Source organism: Ammospiza nelsoni, chromosome W (genome assembly GCF_027579445.1).
Source record: "Ammospiza nelsoni isolate bAmmNel1 chromosome W, bAmmNel1.pri, whole genome shotgun sequence".
Taxonomy (NCBI): Eukaryota; Metazoa; Chordata; class Aves; order Passeriformes; family Passerellidae; genus Ammospiza; species Ammospiza nelsoni.
Genome location: NC_080668.1, coordinates 17,761,580 through 17,777,709, shown reverse-complemented (window position 1 = coordinate 17,777,709; position 16,130 = coordinate 17,761,580). Strand labels below are relative to the sequence as shown.

The 16,130-nt window shown below is 43.6% G+C and overlaps 1 protein-coding gene across 2 annotated transcripts in view; it reads left to right on the top strand.

Annotated features, from left to right (window-relative positions):
• Window positions 1-12,359, top strand: part of LOC132086176 (arrestin domain-containing protein 3-like) — a 43,019-nt gene extending 30,660 nt beyond the window's left edge. Inside the window, exon 8 of one of the 2 annotated variants that reach the window (XM_059491645.1) lies at window positions 8,948-12,359. In XM_059491645.1, the coding sequence (XP_059347628.1) occupies window positions 8,948-9,235 (288 nt within the window). In that variant the 3' untranslated portion in view covers window positions 9,236-12,359. The remainder of the gene's footprint in view (window positions 1-8,947) is intronic. The other variant, XM_059491646.1, reaches the window with a different exon arrangement.
• The last annotated feature ends 3,771 nt before the right edge of the window (window positions 12,360-16,130 follow it).

Here is a 16,130-nt window from a genome sequence, read left to right as displayed (position 1 = left end):
ACTGTTCCTGACTGTTGGTGTTGAAGGTACCGAAGACCGCTAAATTATCACGGTATTGTTACAGGAGGTTTTATGGTATATGCTACTAACACAGACAACACAAACATTGGATCTAACTCCTTGTAGAATGCAAACAGTGGACTTCCTAAATGCGTGAATTATTGTATCAAATATAGCATTTTTATTTAATTTTGAATTTGCAACTGCCAAATAGGGAGAATCCAGAAAGATCTTTTAGGGTTTTTTTTCCCATTAATACCACTGTGAATCATTTGTGCTTGAGTTTTGATTGAAACCAATAGGAAATGTAAAAAATAAAGTTGTCTCTCATTATGATTATAGACTCAGAACTCTTTTATAGCCGAGTGACAATGTTTAGAATATTTTTTCTAAGAAGAGCATGACCCTTTTTAATAACTGAAGTTTGTAATGCTATGTGGTAATGTCAGATTTTAAATTATCATCAGTGTCATTGAAGGGACAGACACTTTGAGCATTTTTGTGCAACATTTTCTTGAAATTACATTTTTAGACCACAATCACTACTCATTTTTTTCTACCTTTAGGTTTATTGCTAGTGATGCCTTAAAGACCTAGAAATAAAACAACACACTTTCCAGACAGTATTAGTATAGGAGGTAATATAAAGGGTGGTCTTTATTGGAGGGCTTCAGGGGCAGATATTGAAAAATGCAAAACCCACATGGGGTGAATACAGTTTTATAAGCTTGGCAGATTAGCATAATTGGCAAGAATCCCCAATTAGAAGCACAAGTGATGAACTAATTCCCCCCTTTTGATTCCACCTCTTCTGTAGCCCCCCTTTAGATAGGAACTAAACTTTGTTTATGAAAATGTGTCTTGAAGAGCTGGTTTCAACCTTGGCTCCCAGGAAGAACCAAGATACGATAGGGGCTTTGGACCCCCCTGGGATTTGGAGCCTCTGGAATGTGTTTTGTCTTTCTGCCTATCAGGGTAGGGAAAAGTACTGGAGTGAGCTAGGAACTATATAACTGTTCAACAATAGCCTACAGAGCTATGAATATATATATATATATATAGGAATTATAAAAGCAAAAATCATTCTGGCAACACTAGCATTAACAAAAAATTGGAAATGAACCAGTTTTATTCTTTGAGATATGGGGAGTTCATTTAAAAAAATCCAAATATTTTGTATTTCTGAATATTAAAATACGTGTGCATGCATACAAATCTGTGCTGTACCAGGATATAAAATTAATGACTCTTTCATATCAGCTATCCATAAAAAAATATAAAAGGATGATGAATCATGAAACTCCAATATCTGAGAGATATTAGGCAACATTGCAAAACTGATCAATTTTTTTTCCAGTTATCTAGTTAAAATAGCACTTATTGATACCTTTTTATAATTAAGCATTTCATGTTTTAGGAAAATCAGCCAGTAATTTACCATAAACTACAGATACCTTAGTTTTTTGCAGGACAGCAGCACTCACAAAAGTTCAGCTACAGAATCAAAGAACATTCTTCAGAACAGATAGAGTAAGCTTGTCTTTTGTCTAGTAATGAACTTTCTACAGGGACACTTCTTTGCTAATGTGAATGCTGCTGCTTTGAACCGAATCCTGTGAATCAAGTTATATGGCTATATGCAACTGCAGAGTCAAGTGTCCAATATGATTTTTCAGTAGGCTTCTGTTACAAGATGACAGCTGTTCCTAGGAATATTGATTTGACCGGAGAGTCCAGCCTGACTCAGTCTAGTCACAGACTTTCCACATTCCATGAATTTTGAGCAGAACCTTCTTCAGAGACTCTCAGAACTTTAGGAGATGCCAAGGACTTATACTTGCATGACAGTTAAAAAGGATTTTTTTTCCTAGTGAAAGCAATGTACAAGACATGTCATCAGGTGTGTTTCAACCGCCCTCTGAATGATATTCTTGAAATAGGAAAAAAGTAATCTATTTGTTCTCTAAGTAATCATTCACTCCCTGTCAGCTGCAGCTTGCTCTTTTTAGAGCTACGTCTCCATATCTCCTGACCTAGTGGTAGCTTCTGAATAGAGGCTAGATGATGCTGTGGCTTACAAGTTGAATAGTGTACCTTTAATCCAGTTCATAACATGAAATATTTGGAATTTAGAAGGACATTGTATTTTTAATTTGTTTCAAGCACTTTGCTATAAATGCTTGCCACATTTGGATGAAAGACGATAACTTAAAACAGGGAAGGTGAGAGCATGCAATTTTTAAGGGGGTAGAAATATACAATCGCAAAAAACCAAACGAACCCCAAACTCATATCCAGGAACTGATATTGAAGTGCAAAACAGGTATTAAGCATTAAGTTTGCCTCTTTGGCAGTAGAGTCTGATCCCTTATACAAGAAAAACAAAAATCTAAGATGGTGAATCACCACACATGACAGCAGTGAGACCTGCCATGAAATCCCTCTACTGGTTCCCACTAAGGACAACAGAGGGAATTGTGAAGTGAAAGATGATTCCCTTCTTGTTCCTGTGCATCAGGCTATTCTAAAGTATGCCTTTGACATGCCTGCTCTTCAACAAATGTTGGGAATGGGAGAACTCAGAACCTGTTAGCTGTTCATTGATTTAATAAATGTTCTGTCTAAAATGATTTTATGAGTGAGATGTCATTCAGTCTTTCTCAAAAGAGATATGGCACTTGTTTTCAACTGCATAAAATGGGAAAACATAAGAGGAAGGAAAAATCACTACAAAATCTAGTATTTTTTTTTATCTGAAAGGGCATGCCATTATCTAAATATAAACATTCCCTTAGTGTCATCAAATTGTCTAGAATCCAAATTAAGCTTCCCACTAGACCTGGTCATATTAATGTTCAAGGTGAATTTGTCATGCTTGTTCATCAGTCAGCAAACAGAATATAATTTATTTTTCCATGTTTCATTCAGCTCTGAAGATATAAACCATTTACTGGTGTGGTGGGTTTGGTGTTGGCTAATCACTAATATACGTACTTTTTGTTGTGAGATAGGATTAGGAGAAAGGCAAAGTAGGCTTAAAACTTTTAAAGGGTATAAAGAAGATTTTATTAAAAGTAACTAGAAGGAAAAAAGTAGTAAGAATCAAAACAAACCTTCTAGAACACTTCTCTTCCCCCTACAACTTTTTCTCACTGAAAATGTAAAAAAACTACACTTAAGATTTCTAGTCCGTTTACTACTTCTAAAATAGTCTTTTTTTAGTTTATTGAAGGAGAGAAGTCTTTTTTGTTAAGGTTATGGAGACTTCTCCACAAGAGGAAAAATAGTTTTTTTGTGGTTCTCAATTTTGTTACAAGTAGCAGCCGTCCAGGGAACTCTGCTATTGTGAAATCTTTCCCATTTCTACAAGCCTTCTTATAGCTTGTTGATGGGCTATGTTGACTTATGTGGTATTGTTTTCAAGATGAGTTGTTTAAAGGTAAAAGTTTTCATTACCTATTTCTAAAATCATCTTTATCTCTGGGAACAGAGATTTTTTTTTCTTCTTCCGGAAGCACAGGACTACTCTTCTCTCTCTCTCTCTCTGTTTAAACTTCTCATGGGATTACAGTTATTTTAACATCTACTTATTTTACAATGGAGGCTTTTCCTCGATAATAATTTGAACACTTTTATCTCTCTATAGTTTTATGTGCTATAAGGAAAAAGAGTCTTTTCTCTATAGCTTACAAGAGGATTTCAGCTCTAAAAACAAGGCATCTCCTCACCCCTCTCATCTGGGACAACTTTTTTTTTTGATTACTTCTATGACTTCATGTTGTTCTTTTACATATTTGTCAGCGATGGAGAGAGACGGGGAGACTGATTTGGTGATCAGAATCCGATTTTATTGTGGGATACAAAGGCTTATATACTATTTCAGGGAGATTAGTAATGTGTACTACAATGATTAGGTTGAAATCACATACACAAACTTATGCATATAACATCTCTTGCTTGCAGAGTTTAGGGAAATGCGAATTATGCATAGAAAGATTAGGATTTTCTTTTGGGGATTTTGTTTGGGTCATCAAAGAAAGAAATGATTTTGCAGCTGGGGGAGGATGAACATCCACAAGCAGTGGGCGGGGCTGGACCTTATGCACCTACAGTGGATGATGCCATCCCCCAGGCTAACCCCCAGTGGGACCAAAATAACTAGGCCAGTCTGGATCTTATTGTGCTTGTTTGATTAAGGCAATTAAATCAGCCACTCCCAGAACTAACAACATAGCTGAGGCTATGTTGTTAGAACAGGAGAAACATGAAAGCCCTTCTCATTGGTTCGAGAGAATTAGGGATGCCTTGTGGAAGCATGGGGGAATGGATCTTGAGGAGCCAGCTTTTGACACATTGCTGAAAGTATAATTTGTTACTAAGGCCTGGCCTGATATAAGGAAAGGAGTACAGAAAGATGAAGAGTAGCAGAATAAGCCTCTGGAGGAATTAGTTAGAAAAACACAGTAGATATACGTAAGAAGAGATGAGGAAAACATAAAAGCTAAGGCAAAGATGATGGCAGAGTTTTTACAGCCCTGGAGAAACAAACTGCAGGGTCCAAGGGGTCCCCCGGGACAGAGGGGACAAGGTCGGCCACAAGGATGTGGCAGAGGTATTCCCTCCTTGGCTGAGGAAAGCCAACCCAAACAGCGGTTGGGGAGAAACCAGTGCGCTATCTGCTGGGCAGAAGAGCATTGGAAAAGGGAGTGTCCGCAGAGAAAGCTGGACCCTCAGGAGGAGGAAGTCCAGAGGATAATGGAAATGGATTGTTAGGGGTGTCAGGGGCTCTCATTATATCAAGGACCCACCACTCTGGAGCCGTTGATAACTTTTAAGGTGGGTCCAGATCAAGAGGAGGTGTGTTTTCTGCTAGACATAGGGGCCTCTCGATCCACTTTAAATTTTATACCTAAGGGGGGGAAATTGTCAAAAAGATCTTTGATTATTCAAGGAGTGAGTGGAAATTATGAACCAGTGCATTTAATTCTACCCCCTTTAATAGATGTGGGAGATAGGTTTGAAATGCATGAATTCTTGTTTGTTCCTAATTATGATTGTTACTTAGTGGGAAGGGTTTGATGGGTAAAGTGGGAATGCAAATTAGTATTGTAAAAAATGACAGTGTCCCACACTGTGATATCTTTGTGTAAAGTGTCTGAGAAGGCTTATGCTGAAATAAATCCAGAAGTGTGGGCAGCCCCAGGGAAATATGGAAAACTAGACATAGCACCTCTCCAAATTACTTTGAAGCAACCAGGACAAGTGATGTCTAAAAAGCAATACCCTCTTTCAAGGGAGGGATGGAAGGGGTTACAGCCTGTCATTGAATCCCTGATAAAGGCAGATCTTTTGCAGCCATGTATGTCTCCCTATAACACTCCTTCCAGTTAAGAAACCAGATGGAACTTACAGAATGGTGCAGAATTTAAGAATAAAAAATGAAATTGTCAAACCAAGGCATCCCTCAGTTCTGGATCCCTATACCGTCCTGAATCAGACCCCTTCTTCACATCAGTATTATTCAGTACTGGATTTGAAGGATGCTTTCTGGGGGTGTCCAATTACCGAAGATAGTAAACAGTATTTTGCCTTTGAGTCGGAAGAGGAGGAAGGAGGGGAAAATGGTAAAACAATTGACCTGGACAGTCCTTCCGCAGGGATATGCAGAGTCACCGGTTTTGTTCGGTCAAGCCTTGCAGAAAATATTAAGAGAGTTTACTCTAATCTCGGGAGTTACGTTGTTGCAGTGTGTGGATGATTTTTTTTTTTCAGGGGAACAGGAAAAGGTAGTTGAGGAGGCTGTTGTGAAGCTGCTTAATTTTCTTGCTAAAAACGGACTTAGAGTGTCTGAAAAGAAGGCACAGTTAGCAGAATAAAAGGTCAAATATTTGGGACACATTTTGACTCTAGGGTTACAGTGTATTGATCCAGAAAGAATACAAGAGATTTTACAAGTTCCATTACCCCAGATAAAAAAGGAGTTACAGCAGTTTTTAGGGTTGGTGGGATACTGCAGAGCATGGATTGAGGATTTTTCTGTTATAGCTCGACCTTTATATGTCTTTTTAACCCAAGATAGTCCTAATGTCATGGTTTGGACACCAGAAGGAAAGCAAAGCTTTAGAAAATTAAAAGACAAATTGGTTAATGTCCCAGTCTTAGCTCTTCCAGACTCAAAAAAGAAATTTGAGTTATAGGTGGACGTTAAACAGGGCCATGCTAAAGGAATTTTGGTGCAAGAGCATGGAGGGACCCAGCGGCCTGTTGCTTATTTTTCGGAAATATTAGACCCTGTGGCCAGAGGCTGGCCCCATTGTCTGCAGAACTGTGCCGCCACAGCACTGATGGTGGCTGAGGCCCGAAAGCTGACAAGGGGAGGGTATCTGATTGTTAAAGTTTCACATCAGATTAAAGCTTTGTTAACTGAAAGAGCCTCGAAGTGGATGACCAGCACTTGCTTATTACAGCATGAATCTTGTTAATTGAAACAAGAGAATTTAGAATTGAGAAGCGGGGAAGGGTTTAACCCAGCCTCCTGTTTGAACGGCCCTGAAGAAGGGGAGAAGCAGAATGAAATCCATGACTGCATTCAAGTGATAGATCTCCAGACCTGGGCTAGGGAAGATTTACGTGATACTCTCTGGCCTGAGGGAGAAAATATGTTTATTGATGGGTCTTCAAGGATGGTAGAAGGGAAACTATTTACAGGATACCCTATTGTGAATGGAAGGCAATTAAAGGAAGGGGGCAGTTTTATTACGGCAGGGGTTTTCAGGATGTCTCTGTCCCCAGCTGCCGTAGGTGTCCAGATAGTGAAGTCTTGCTGAGCACAACCTGTCCAGGTCCCTCAGGCAGACTCCCAGCCACAGGCAATCTTAGCAAGTAGCTCAGCTCTTAAGTGAGATCAGCTCTTTGGTGAATTCAACTCTTTAGTGATTTCAGCTCTTTGCTTGCTAAGTGCCTCGGCAGACACAGGGAGAGAGAGAGGAGAAGTGCTGTATGAGGTTCCACAGAGGTGTCTTTATTGGCAGCTTCTGCAAAGGGTGGCAGTGACAGCTCTTCTGCTGAACAGTGCAGAAATAGGGGTTTATATAGGGTATAGGGGTTTTGGGAAATAGTCCAATAGTAAGGGTTGAGGTGAAAGTGACCTATCGTCTTACAGAGAGATAATGAGGGCCCGAAGGTGGAAGAGGGGCTTCTTTGGTCCAGTCATCATGACTAGGCATTTCTTATCTTAGGCAAGTGACTGCCAGGGAGGCCTTGCAGGCCCCATGGCTGCTACAGGGCAGGTTAACGCCCACTTGGTCAGCTCAGACAGTGGAGCTGTATGTGTTTGTGCGAGCCTGTGAATTCTACCAGGATATGACAGTGAATGTTTTTACTGATTCTAAATATGCATATGGGGTGATACATGCATTTGGGAAACTATGGGAAGAAAGGGGTTTATTAACCTGCAGGGGAAAGACATTAGCTCATGAGAGCTTAATCTCTCGCCTGTTGGAGGTGGTGAGCTTAGCAAAAAAGTTAGTGATAATACACATCCAGGGGCACCAGGCAGCGTGCTGAGAGCAGGCAATACGTAACCGACTGGCTGATGAAGAAGCATGAAAAGCTGCATTGCTGCCAGAAATCTCTAAGATCCTCCCTTTGCTCCCAGTAACCCCATCACTGTGGTGGTGTTTGAGGGTCCCCAGGATGAGGGAAGAGATGAGAATCTAGACTCCATGTTTCAGAAGGCTGATTTATTATATTATTATATGATGATATGATATGGTATGATATGATATTATAATGATATATTAAAACTATACTAAAGAAAGAGAAAGGAGACATCAGAAAGCTAGAAAAAAATGATAATAAAATCTTGTGACTGACCAGAGTTCCGACACAGCTGGACGTGTGATTGGTCATCAATTAAAAGCAATTCACATGCTGGGTAAACAATTCTCCAAATCACATTCCAAAGTAGCAAAACATGGAGAAGCTGAAGCTTCCCAGCTTCTCAGGATAAAAAATCCTAGCAAAAGGATTTTTCATAAAATATGTCAGTGACACACCACTGCCAGAGAAACTGTCTTTTCCACCAGAGGAATTAAGGATAATTAAAGAGTGGGGCAGAGGAAAGAGGAGATAATTGGTTTACACGGGATGATAAGCAGTGGATACCAAAAGCTCTGGTCTTACAATTGTTAAAATAACTCCATTAAGGGAATCATTGGGGCTCCTGAGGACTGGCAGAAACCTTCCTCAAAATGTATGTTACTGTGGGTCTTTTTATTCTGGCTAAGCGAGCTATTGAGGGTTGTTTCATTTGTGCTAAAACTAATAACAGAGTTACAATAAAACTTGCCAGGGGAGGGAGGCCTTGGGTTGTACTTCCCTTCCAGAGATGCAAGGTGGATTTTACTGAAATGCCCCAAGTGGAAAGATTCAAATATCTTCTGGTAATAGTATGTCAGTTAATAGGGTGGCCAGAAGCATTTCCAATGGTTTCAGCAACTACAGGATCAGTTATTAAAGTATTTTTGGAGCAAATATTTCCAAGATATGGGATTATGGAAGCAATAGACTCAGGTGAACTAATTTTGCAGGAAAAAATTCTTTAAGGGGTTATGACTGCTTTAGGGATACAATGGAACCTCCATACCCCCTGACATTCCCAGAGTTCAGGCCAGGATGAAAGAATGAATGGAGAAATAAAGAAACACCTCCTGAAGCTGGTGATAGAAACTAAGATGCCATGGGTACGGCTCTTGCCACTGGCTTTGGCAAGAATAAGGGCCAGACCCAGGGGAGATATTCAATTATCTTCCTTTGAACTGATGTTTGGAATTCCTTACCCTTGTAATTCTAAGCCAAGTGGGGGTGGGGGAGGGTAAAAATAAGTGATGTATATTTGGAACAATATGTGGCCAGGATCCTGTCTCTTGTGAAATCTCTTTGACAGGAAGCTCATCTGGCACAGATCCTGCCTTTGGACTTTGCTGTTCACAACATCCACCCAGGGGACTGGATCCTTGTTAAGGAGCAGCAAGAAGCACCCCTGGTGGCAAAGTGGCGTGGACCTTTCCAAGCATTGCTAACCATAGAGACGGCCATCAAGACAGCTGAACACAGCTGGACTCATCACACTTGGGTCAAGGTGTCTGAAGCCCTGGAGATTTGGACATCTCAGCTGGAGGAGAAGGATGGGAAGCAGCGATTGACACTCCGCAGGACTGCACTGGAGCAGTAGCCAGTGCATTGACCTTGGGGGAAGCCTTGTGTGCCTATCCACAGACTGCCTGCTGAAATATTTTGTGTGGACATCTCTGCTCTCAGATCTCCAGTCATTGGGGGCCAATTCTTGCTGTCATTGTTTTCTTTATGTTAAGCCGTTTCTGTGCCTTCTCTCACCACAGGTGGTGTGGAACAGAACGTGAAAGTGAAAATTACATTAGGAGATGTTTCTCTTAATATTCTTACCCTTATATTGTCAGTTAGATTGTGACCAAAAGTGGGAAAATAATGTTTTAATCTTGGGACAAGAAGTAGCAAAAATCTTTAACCTTAGCAATTGTTAGGTCTGCGGAGGGCCAGGAGGATCTGAAAACTAGCCATGGGTGGCCAGCCCAGTCGAACCTAAATGGTGGGTCAGCACCCTGAGTGAGGTCCATAATGGAACAGGATTTTGGGATGAAGAAGGAAGCCCATGGCAGCTTCATTCTTCTGAAAGAGGCATTTATTGTCTAAATAGAACAGGAAACATATACGTGAGAAAAAGCATTTGTGACCGGACTTTATCTTTGGGTTTAGGTTGTTGGACCCCCAACTGCTCTCCTTATAATTGTTCCAGATATCAAGGCAGATGGAATCAAATGCATGTTAAGCTCACTAAGGGTTGCTGGGTAAGCTGTTCCTTCCATAATTACCAAAAAAAATTTTGAAGACTGTAATACAGTGAAGAAGGATAAGTTTTTCTGACCCCTTATTTTTAAGCTGCCCTCGAGATAATTGCACAAGTAGGACACATGTTGTCCGTGACTATCAGTGGAAGTGGCAACACCGGAACGGAACTCAAACCCTTTTTGATAAGTTCTGGTCCAGATGTAACAAAACAGATCTGGCATGTAACTGCAGGTGGAAACCTCATGTGGGAGCTTGGAAGTGCAAATACTATGATTCTTATGGAGGGGCACCTATTGTTGGGGGACTTTTAGTATAGAAAGCGAAGGGAGACGACCCATCCTCTGATCAGCATCGAACTCCGATTTATTGATCAACCAGGCACTTTTTATAACAGTGTTAATTAAGCTCATACATATTGCAAAACCCAAGCTCATCATAGGCTACAGATAAAACATTAATTCCTCCTTTTGTTTTCAATACCTGTGGTTTGTTATTGAAACCAAGATTTGTGTTCTCACCCTGATATGAATGGTTCTCAAAACCTCCATGTCTGTTCCCAAAACAGCCAAGGACAGAATGTTTACCTGTTATGAGAAGACTGCCTGAGAACTCTGCTGTTTATAGAAATGTGCCTGAGAACCTTATTATTTACAGAAACAGGCTTGGGAACTGCTGCTTACAACTGCCTTTTACTTTTCCATCAGCTGTATATTTTCATGGCCTTTTTTCCTTCAAGCCATGTCTGAGCAAAATTCTCCAACATGTTAGGCCGAGGAAGGAAGTTGTATTTTGACCCACCCATTGATTATGCAAATTGGAAAGGTCCCTTTGCCAATGGGACCTGGGCTTTAAAAGGACATTACCAGATTTGTGGCCAATATGTTTACCACAGGTTACCCTCAAACTGGTCAGGGATATGTTATGTAGGGTATATTAGACCACTGTTCTTTCTGCTACCACAAGTTCAGGGAAATCAGTTAGGAGTCAGGGTATATGATGACCTAATTAAAGAAAAGCAGTCAATTGATGTATCCCTGGTTGGAGGGAGCACCCAAAAGTGGGGTAAAGATGAATGGTCACCTGAACAAATTATACAACACTATGGGCCAGCCACATGGAATCCTAATTAATTAATATCAGGTGCCAGAAAACCGATTTATAATTTAAATCGGATAATTTGGTTACAAGCTGTCTTTGAAGTAACAATGAACCAGACAGCTACAGCTCTCGACCTCCTTGCTGACCAATCTACTCAGATGAGAAATGCAATATTTCAACATTGGATAGTATTAGACTATATATTAGCAGAAGAAGGGGGAAAGTGTGGCAAATTAAACAACTTAAACTGCTGTTTGCACATAGATGACAATGGTGGTGGTACAAATAACAAAATAAATAAGTAAGTTAGCTCATGTACCAGTCCAAATATGGAAAGGATGGGAATGGGACATGTTTTCATGGTTACCTGGTGGAGTATGGGTTAAACAAATGCCTTTTTTCCTTTTATGTGCTGTAGCAACTCTCATCTTTTTACCATGCATGATTCCTTGCTTAGTACAACTTATTCAACATGTCATCAAAGGGATGCAGGTTATAGCCATGCCTACTGGTCCAGAGATGGCTACAAAAGGACAGAAATTGCTGTCACTGCAAATAATTGCAAAACCAAAAAAAACACCCAGGAATGGGAAATTAAGTCAATGATAATTAAAGTTTGTAAAGACAATTATTAAAAAGAAATAAAAGAGGAAGGATTGAGTGCAGCGACGAGTATCTAGCCTTCTAGAGCAGAGAAGGTCAGAGTCCGGCTAGCTGAGGTTAAGGCTGACACCGCGCTGCATAACCTGCCAGCACCCCTTGGCGTCGTAAGGCCTCGGGCTGTGCTGGTTGCGGACTGGATCGCTGCTAAACGACGAGAAAGAAGGAGCTGGACACTCGCCGGGGGGCTAAACTTGGTTTATTGGAAAGCCCACGATGTCCCAGCGAATGACCAAGAACAAAGGGTGCTTAGGGGTTATAAAGGGAAGGAGTGGACCCGGGAGGGGTTTACAGAAGACCAATAGGGGGAGAAGAGGGGATGAACTTAATACAAATGACATAGTGGAGAGCCCAATAGGTACCAGGTATGGGAGGGGCCCCGGGACCACAGCCAACCACAACCCCCAAAGAGGAGAAGCTTCTGGAATACTAGGTGGAGTGGGGGGTGATTGACTTGGCCCAGGGAGGAGAAAAAGCATACATATAAGGGAAAATGGGGAGGAGGAATAATATAACCTAACAGATTGACAATAGAACTGGCAGGGCTGTGGCGGGAAAACTGAGGATGGCAGAACCATTTTACACAAAATGGGGGGGAGCAGATACATAAAATGGGGGAGGAATTAAATGAACTTAATGAACACACTACAACATCTCCCTGTTTTTTACCAAATAAAGATAAAAGAAGGGAAAAGTCCATGTAAAACTGAAAAGTCCAAGTGAAATAACTTAAAAGGCTGTGACTCGCGGCTGGTCTTGACAAGTGCCTTTGTCTTCTTAACATAGTCCATCAGCCCATGAGTAGCTGGATGTTGGAGCGGTAGCCCCCTCCTCCTCTGCGGCTTGCCTCCAAAGAGAGGTTGAAGGAGAGGGGTCGCTCCTTTCCATGGGCTCGTTGCAAGGGACAGTGGCACGTGGCGCTGTCAGTTTTCTCCGGACTAGTTTGCGAATCAGGGGGGTGAAAATCAAAAGTGAGTTGGGGAAATGTACTAAAAGACAAAAAGGGAACAGTTAGACACAAAATACTTAAACAGATGGTTCTGCCCCAAATAATAAATCAAGTTCAATAAAAGGAGAGGAAATGGGGGAGGAAGGTCGGGATTCATAAACCAGAGGTAGTTCAGTGAAGAGAGGGGTAGGTGGAGGACTCTCAGCATTGAGGAGGAACTGAATATCTGAGGAAACTGATGGTGTTTGAGAGGGTTTTCTCCGCCACCGCCAGCACGCCACCTGAACCTGTGGTACTGCCTCCTGCTTTGTCTTCTGCTTCGGGACGAAGGGCCTGACCCACTTAGATGGAACCCACCGGGGCCTGAGGGAGTGGACACGCAAGCATATCCCCTTCCCCAGGTCACCAGGTCAAAGGGCCCCTCCATCCGCCAGGTCTCCGGATCCTTCACAAGAACCGGGGGCCTGGCTTTAGGCTGCAGCTGCTGGTGGCTGCCGAAGTGTCGGACGACTGGAGGATTTTGGCTGTCAAAGGAGCAGTTTAAAAAGTTGAGGGTATACAATGCCCTTGACAGCCGGACGTGGGGGGTCTCCACCTTCATCTCTGGTTGTTGGCGGGACAGGGTCTTCTTAAGGCTCTGGTGGGCCCTTTCCACCATGGCCTGGCCTGTCGGGGAATAGGGGATGCCGGTCTTATGGACTATTCCCCATTGCTGCAGGAAGCTCCACAGCTCCTTGGAAGTGTACGCAGGGCCGTTGTCTGTTTTTAGGGCCCTAGGGATGCCCAAGACAGCGAATGCCTGAAGCAAATGCCTCTGAACATCCACTGCCTTTTCTCCTGTGTGGGCAGAAGCATAGATAGCCCTGGAGAAGGTATCCACTGAGACATGGACGTAACACAATCGACCAAAAGATGGGATATGTGTCACATCCATTTGCCACACCTCGCAGCTCGCCAGACCTCGGGGATTGGCTCCCGAGGCCACGGTGGGCATTTGATGTTGTTGGCACTGGGGACATGTGGCCACTATCGCCTTGGCCTGATCCTGCGTAAGATTGAACTGCCGAACCAGGCCAGGCGCGTTCTGATGGAAGAGTTGGTGGCTGATCTTAGCCTGGCCGAACACATCTGGGAGAGGGCCCTGCGTAACGGCAGCCGCGGCCAGGGAATCGGCACGACGGTTACCTTCCGCTATAAACCCAGGCAGGTCTGCATGTGATCTAGCATGCATAACATAAAATGGGTGCTCGCGGTGGGAGACCAATTCGACGAGCCTATTAAGCAAATCAAACAATTTTTTGTTCGTGACCTCTTGGAGAACCGCCGATTCAGCTCGAGACACTACACCTGCGACATACGCAGAATCTGTCACCAAATTAAAAGGTCCTGGGAATCTCTGGAACGCCCGGACGACTGCGTCCAACTCAGCAACTTGTGGAGAGCCCTCCACAACAGCAACATCGGTCTCCCACTGCTGAGTCTGAGGATCCTTCCAAGTCATCACTGACTTGTGAGATGCTCCAGACGCGTCTGTAAAAATTGTCACAGCGTCCAGTGGCTCCCTGCTTTGAACCTTTTTCAGAGGCAATTTGAACTCCGAATTGAATAATTTGTGGGCCGGCCGATCTACTGCGACGCACCCAGTGTAGCTGTCGAGTGCAAACTGAAGGTATTCGTTAGTTTGCAGCAGTTCCTCAAAGGTCCTTAACTTTAGTTGGCCCGATTCTAATTTAATTGGAATATGTATGCATGTGAAATCACACCCCGCCAGCTCCCTGATCCTTGATCTTGCTTTGAGGATCAGTTCGGCTACCAACTCCTGTGGCTGTGTCATTCTTTTGGACCGATGGTGGCTGAGGAACACCCACTCTGTAATTAAGAGGGGGTCACCCAGCCCCTGGTCCTTTACACTGGTGTCCCACTGGTGTATCATGCCATGGAGGTGTGGCAATTTTCCCAGTATTATAAATTTGAAGGGCAGGCCCGGATGGTAACGGTGGGCCTGCCTGGCCGAGATAACTTTCTGTATCTTCTCCAAGGCCACCTCCGCCTCTGGGGTGAGATCCCTAGGGGAACTAAGCCCCTCTCCCCCTTTCAACAAATTGAAAAGGGGGGCTAGGTCTTCAGTTGAAATGCCTAGCCAGGGTCTCACCCAATTTAAAGACCCACACAGCTGATGGACATCCGCTAGGGTCTGGACTTTCGTCCTAATAACCAATTTTTGCGGAACAATGGTCCGCTTGGTAATCTCAAGACCCAGGTACCTCCAAGGTGGCATCCTTTGAATTTTGTCCTGCTGGAGCTCGAACCCTGCAGCAACCAACGCATTGGTTGTCAGGTCAAGCGCATGGGCAAGCAGACTGTGGTCGGGCGCACACACAAGGATGTCGTCCATGTAATGGTGGATGATGACGGCATTCCTGAGGGCTGTACGTATGGGTGACAGCAGCGAAGCGACATACCATTGGCAGATCACAGGGCTGTTCTTAAGGCCCTGCGGAAGCACACACCAATGATAGCGCTTGCTGGGGACTCACAGTTGATGGACGGAACTGTGAACACAAAGCACGGGGCATTGTCTGGGTGCAGGGGAATCTGGAAAAAACAATCTTTTATATCTATAACTGCCAAATTCCAATTTTGGGGGAGCATTGCTGGGGACAGCATCCCTGGCTGAAGAGGACCCATGTCACTTATTTGTTCGTTAATTTGGCGGAGGTCCGTCAGGAGCCGCCACTTGTCCTTATTAGGCTTCTTAATTACAAACACTGGGGAGTTCCAAGGTGACATGGTCTCCACCAGGTTGCCTTTCAGTAACTGCTCCTGAACGAGCTCATTGAGCGCCTTTAATTTTTGCTTGTTGAGTGGCCACTGTAAGACCTGTACTGGTTTATCTGACAGCCAATTCAGCTTCCAGGTCTGGCGCTCCTCAGTGGCCACTGCCCGAAAAACCTGGGGAGCCTTTGGGAGCTCAATTCTGGCTCCCCACTGGGCTAGTAAGTCCCTTCCCCAGAGAGGCTCGGTGTAATCTAAAACGAACGGGCGTATAGAGGCCAATTGCCCGTCGGGCCCCTTAATTTGCACAATGCTCTTAGATTGATTGGCCAATTGAAGGCCCCCAACACCTGAGATCGTGCTCGCAGCACTTTGCAAGTCCCAATGTGACGGCCACTCCCGAGAGGGAATGATCGCCACATCCGCACCCGTGTCCAAAAGACCCCTCACTATCTTTTTGTCCCTGCCCAACGAGAGCTGACAAGTCAGGCGGGGCTTCTCCCTCCCCACCAGCTGTGCCCAGGCTACTGTTGGAGGCGATGTCCTTTCCACGGAGTTTTTCCAATGATCTTTATCTGGAACCGGAATAGCCTGGGCAATGATCTGTCCCTTAGGGAGGAAGAGTGGGGGTCGGACACAGTACAGCCCTACCACGAAACGGTCCCGGTCGGTAGTTACCAGACCAGGGACGATGTGAATGTCTCGCGGTGTGTGCTTCGTGTCCCCGATGACGGTCCACCTGCAACGTCCAAGTTTCGTC